The sequence below is a fragment of the Vipera berus genome (assembly GCF_964194415.1).
Source record: "Vipera berus genome assembly, chromosome: 1".
Taxonomy (NCBI): domain Eukaryota; kingdom Metazoa; phylum Chordata; class Lepidosauria; order Squamata; family Viperidae; genus Vipera; species Vipera berus.
In genome coordinates this window covers 12,763,424-12,767,380 of record NC_138202.1, presented here as the reverse complement: position 1 = coordinate 12,767,380, position 3,957 = coordinate 12,763,424, and the positions used below count along the sequence as shown (strand labels likewise).

The following is a 3,957-nucleotide window of genomic DNA, read 5'->3' as shown; positions in this document are numbered from 1 at the left end:
TACTGCTCTCAGTGCCCTTCCTTGTCTGTGCAACTCTTTGGTAGCACAAGGAGACCTCTGCACAATAAATTCCATAACACAGGTTATCTGCAGAACAGACTTTCCCCAATGGGTTTGGCTCATCCCATTCGTGCTGGCAGAATGGGCATACTGCAGACCCCATCAGCCAAAGAATTTTGGCTGGTGGGATCCAGGAGAAGAGCCTTTTCTGCCATGAATCCTGGCCTTTGGAATATCTTGCTGCAAGAGGTAAGATCCTTCCCCTTTTTTTAATCTTCAGGAAACGCCGGCTGTCATGGGGTCCTGAAGGAGAAGCTGCTGATTGGAGCTGGTTGATGCACTAACAGAGAAAGTATCCCCACCTCTGTTCCAGACCTGTGTTTTTTTAGTTAATTTTGTGTTAATTTTTTGCCATTTTAATCTGTTTTTATATTTATAATTGTTTGAATATTTATAAATTTCCTCTCACTGTAAGCCGCTCAGAGCCACCTCAAACCACAAGATGGGTAGCAAATAAATTTAATAATAAATAAAATAAATATTAAAATTGTACACAGAAGATGGTTACAAAATCTAAATACTACTTTTATTTTTTTTTAAAATCAAATCTCTCTAGATTTTTCTAGAAATAAAAAAAGCAGCATTTACATTTTGTAGCCAGTCTTTTTATTTTACATACAGCTTTGTAGTCCAGATTTTATGAGTATTTCATTTTGTAAACATAGGGTTAACATCTTATTTTGCAAGAATCCATCCACAATATTAATCTAGGCCAGAAAGACAGTATGTTCAGTATCTTTTCGTTGTGTCTTGTCATCATGGAGAATTTTGCAGCCCACATCTCATAGCTCTGCAAAACAAGGCATTTTAAGTACTGTTCAAGGAGCTTCCATATTACGTTTGCTCTTTGCTAGATTCTGCTATTAAGGTGATCTCAGTTTTTGCATGATATGTCCACACAGCTGACATCTGAGAGGCCATGCTGAATCTCTCAACAATAAATGCAAACCACATTTCAAGCCTATGCAACACAGAGGTTTATTATGAGTTGCTTTTCAGCCATTTCAGCCCTAGCTATCCTGGGCTTCATTTGGGCCATTCTAATAGCACTTCCTATGGACAATAAATGGTCCACTCTCATAGTATTGTTCCTTTCTGATCCAGCATGATTGAAAATTTTTCAGGGAAGCAAGTATGGAACCTCCAGTCCAGACAGAATAGTGCCTCAGTGGAACAGCTGTGACTTTGACTTTTGTATTTGTCTGCATGTTGGACTTTACATCATGAGTAAATCTCCTTTCAAATCCTTCAAAAAGTGATGACCCTCCACATAATATTATGTTTTCATACATTTCCTTCCTGGATTGTTCAGGTACCTTCCTTAAGCTTCTTTGGGCCATGTCAGGGATTCCTACAAGTGTAAGTCCAGGCATTTGAGGAGGGCTGAACAACATTTCTGGACACTGAAATCTCTCCTTTCCTAAAGTGATTACTTGGCCATCTGGTAACTGGTAGTCCACCATGTATTCTCTCTTTGGACGATTCCACTCATTCTCAAAATCAAGTGCAACATAACAGCATTTTTGTTTGATATCATCAATAACATCCAACATTCTTTCATCAAAGTAATTCCCCATGTCTTTGAGGAGATCCATCAAAAAAGATGTCATATTGGCTCCAGCAATGTCCATCCTTTCTATAGCATGTGGCAAATTGTATCCTTGATAGACTGGTACAGCGTGTGTCGTAGCATAGCCTGTATCTACCACCAACCCACTAATTTTTCCATGAGCATACACTGATAGTACAGACTGATATGCCACATACATTCCAGGAGAATTGAGAGACTCAAAGACAACCTCTACCAATTTTTCCCGATTTGTTGTTGGACAGAGAGGAGGATCAGACATTAAAAGAGCATGGTCTTCTGGAGCAACTTTGAGGTCATGGTAGAACAGGTGCCTCCACAGGGTTTCAGCTGCTTCCCAGTCTATGATTATGCCATGCCTTACTGGAAAAATAATATCGGTATCAGGTTCCAATCGAGCTTGCTCTCCTATGAATGTATCTTGTCTATCTCTTCTAGTCCTCATAGATTTTTCTGTAGGGTGTCCAACTAATGTCCCAATGACTGACTGGGGGGTCTGCTGACCTGCAAATCCAGCTTTACATGTCCCTGTACCAGTATCTATGACAATAGCTCCTGTCTTGACAACTGAACGCCCTTTTTCTGGAGTACTTGATCTTCTCCTGGTAACCCCTCGTTCTCTGGAAGATGCTCGAGATCCGGATGGCTGGTCTGCATATCCTACAGATGGGGTCCTTTTTCTTGAGTATCCTGGGCTCACTGGCCTTGATCCTGGGCTCTTTGATCGTAGAGATCCAGGACTCCTTGGATAAGAAGGCCCTGGACTGCCTGTCCTATGACTTCTGGGTAACATAGTAAATGTGTCTCAAGATACCTCCTTCAAGAACAAAACACGTTGTGTAATACCTAAATGTCAAGGGCCTTTGCTTTGGCTAACCATGAAATCGTATCAATATCTCTGGTGATCTTGCTTCAGATAGGCAAGTAGCACTGCCCAATGATGATCCCTTCCCTCCAACCATTGCTTGGGGGAAAGTGCATCAGCTCATCCTGCCATTGTCCTGTCCATCTGGAAGCTTTGAAATGTTCCACAAGGAACAATGGACAGAAGGAAAGAATCTTAGAATCTTAAGAACTCATAGAATGCTGTGAGTCATCCCGATCAACTCTCCTTGAGGGATATAAATACATTCATTTAAAATTGGCCCCTGGACCTCTTTGATATCCACAAAAAAGGAAAAATATTTAACTGAATCATGGCAATTATATTAACTGTTCACAAAAGACAGTTCGCTTTTTACTAGCATTTTCCTCCTGAGAATCAAAAGCTAAGGAATATTATGGTGATTGAATTTTCTGCTATGGTAGGATCATGCATCAGCTTTCAGTCATTTATTTCATTTTAAGATCTGTCCAGTTCTTGTTTAAAGCCATCACTACATGCAATAATAATGAATTCAGCATCTGAATTATTTATTTATTTATTTATTTGATTTATATACCGCCCTTCTCCCGAAGGACTCAGGGCGTTGTACAGGGCAACAAAAATAAGAATACAGGATACAAGATTTAAAGTTAAATGATTGTGCCCAATGTAGTAGGTTAGTTAAAATAATGTTAAAACCCAAACCCATCAGGCCAGGCCAGCTTGTTCGAATAGATAAGTTTTTAGATCACGCCGGAAGGAGCGAAGGTCCGGGGCCATCCGGAGTTCAGCCGGTAAGCGGTTCCAAAGGATTGGTGTACCCACCGAGAATGCTCTCCCCCTGGGGGTCACCAGCCGACATTCTCTGACCGGTGGTACCCTGAGGAGGCCCTCTCTGTGGGAACGTACAGGACGGAGGGAGGTTGACGCCGGCAGTAGGTGCTCCCGTAGGTAATCCGGACCCATGCCATGTAGGGTTTTGTATGTCATCACCAGCACCTTGAATTTCACCCGGAAGGCAACTGGAAGCCAATGCAGCTCACGGAGCAGAGGTGTAATATGGGAGTATCGGGAGACCCCCAAAAGAACTCGCGCAGCTGCATTCTGTACCAGCTGAAGCTTCTGAGTGGATCTCAAGGGCAGCCCCATGTAAAGAGCATTGCAGTAGTCTAGACTACTGCCATGTTCTCTATTTCATCAATAGAGCATATTATTTGGGGCAAAGATAAAAAAGAGATTGGTTAATCCAGTTGGTTAACTTTAGCTTCAAACGGATCTGATCATTTATAAATTAAACTACAGTATGCTAATGTATCTCAATTCAGTCAATGTACACAGGACTATCCCAACCCAGTCTACTTGCCTGTTTTGCCTATCGAGTCCAAGAGATGGAGAGAAACAATGGTTAATAAAATCAACTCTCATTGCCAAGATCTGGCAACAC

The 3,957-nt window shown here is 41.5% G+C and overlaps 1 protein-coding gene across 1 annotated transcript; it reads right to left on the bottom strand.

Annotated features, from left to right (window-relative positions):
- Positions 1-1,100: 1,100 nt before the first annotated feature.
- Positions 1,101-2,441, bottom strand: LOC308660741 (actin-like protein 9; the record flags this gene model as incomplete). The annotated part of the gene is made up of 1 exon (XM_081315310.1): positions 1,101-2,441. The coding sequence occupies one exon, from the start codon at positions 2,439-2,441 to the stop codon at positions 1,101-1,103; it is 1,341 nt and encodes a 446-aa protein (XP_081171436.1).
- Positions 2,442-3,957: the final 1,516 nt, after the last annotated feature.